This window comes from Rhea americana, unplaced genomic scaffold (assembly GCF_003343005.1).
Source record: "Rhea americana isolate MKP2758 unplaced genomic scaffold, rheAme1 scaffold_420, whole genome shotgun sequence".
Classification (NCBI taxonomy): domain Eukaryota; kingdom Metazoa; phylum Chordata; class Aves; order Rheiformes; family Rheidae; genus Rhea; species Rhea americana.
This window is the reverse complement of record NW_028186558.1, coordinates 108512-109618: the sequence shown is the minus strand read 5'-3', so window position 1 is coordinate 109618 and position 1107 is coordinate 108512. Positions and strand designations below refer to the sequence as shown.

The following is a 1107-nucleotide window of genomic DNA, read 5'->3' as shown; positions in this document are numbered from 1 at the left end:
CCGTGCCCCGCCGGGGGCTCCCTGCGGGCGGCCTTGCCCGGGGCGGGCGGTGCGGGGCAGCGGGCCGAGGCCCCGCGTCCCCGTGCCCTCCCCGGGGCCGCCCGCGGCGGCTGATCCTGCCCCCACGTGATGCCGGGTCCTGATCTCATAAGAGCCTTTGGACCCGAGGCCGGCGCAGCCATGGCCAGCCCCGCGCCCCGCACCGTCCTCATCACCGGCTGCTCCTCCGGCATCGGCCTCGCCATCGCCGTGCGCCTGGCGCACGACCCCCAGCACCGCTTCCAGGGTGAGGAGCGTGCAGGGGCCCGGCCCTGCCGCCCCGGGCACGGGGGGGAGGACGGGGCAGGAGGGGGCCTCTGCTCCCCACCGGCACGGCGGGAAGGGGCCAGGAGCCCCCCAGGCCGGGGTGGCCCAGCGGGGGTGCGGGCTTTGGGGCTGATGCTCACCCCGTCTGGACCCGCCGGCCTCTCCCACCCCTTGGCGCCAACCCCTTCGTGCAGGGGCAGCTCGGGGCAGGGGGCACACGGGTGCTGTGGGGCAGCCCCAGAGCCTCTTCCTGCGGCCGCAACACGACTCCGAGCCGGCGCGCAGACCCCTCGCCGGCAGCGTGAGGGCTGGGACGGCCGCGGGACACGCTGGGCGCGCACGGGTGCAACGCTGCGCCCAACAGCGCCGTGCACGCGGGACGGCCGCGCACGCCGAGGCGCGGAGCGCACGCACGCACGCACGCGCAGCACCCCGCACACGACAGCGCCGCGCACACGCGCGCCTGCAGCTCGCCGCGCCGGGGCTGCCCGGTGCGGGGGGATTAGCCGCAGAGGGGGGCGGATTATCCGCTGTGTTACCCAAGCGGCTTAAGGAGCGCCATCCCGGCTTGACCCTGCGACCTTCAGTCCCGGGCGCGGGGGCAGCGGGGACGGGCGCGGGGCAGCGGGGCAGCGCGCGGCGGCGGGGGCCACCAGTGCCGCTGCCCCCCTCCCCGCCCCCCCAGTCATCGCCACCATGCGCGACCTGCGGAAGAAGGAGAAGCTGGAGGAGGCGGCGGGGCCGGCGCTGGGCCGGACGCTGAGCATCCAGCGCCTGGACGTGTGCAGCGACAGCTCGGTG

At 77.6% G+C, this 1107-nt stretch overlaps 1 protein-coding gene across 1 annotated transcript in view; it reads left to right on the top strand.

Annotated features, from left to right (window-relative positions):
• Nucleotides 1-129: 129 nt before the first annotated feature.
• RDH8 (retinol dehydrogenase 8) overlaps nucleotides 130-1107 on the top strand; it is a 2082-nt gene continuing 1104 nt past the window's right edge. The window contains exons 1-2 of the mRNA XM_085315141.1: nucleotides 130-286; nucleotides 992-1104. Coding sequence (XP_085171267.1) covers nucleotides 130-286; nucleotides 992-1104 — 270 coding nt within the window. The remainder of the gene's footprint in view (nucleotides 287-991; nucleotides 1105-1107) is intronic.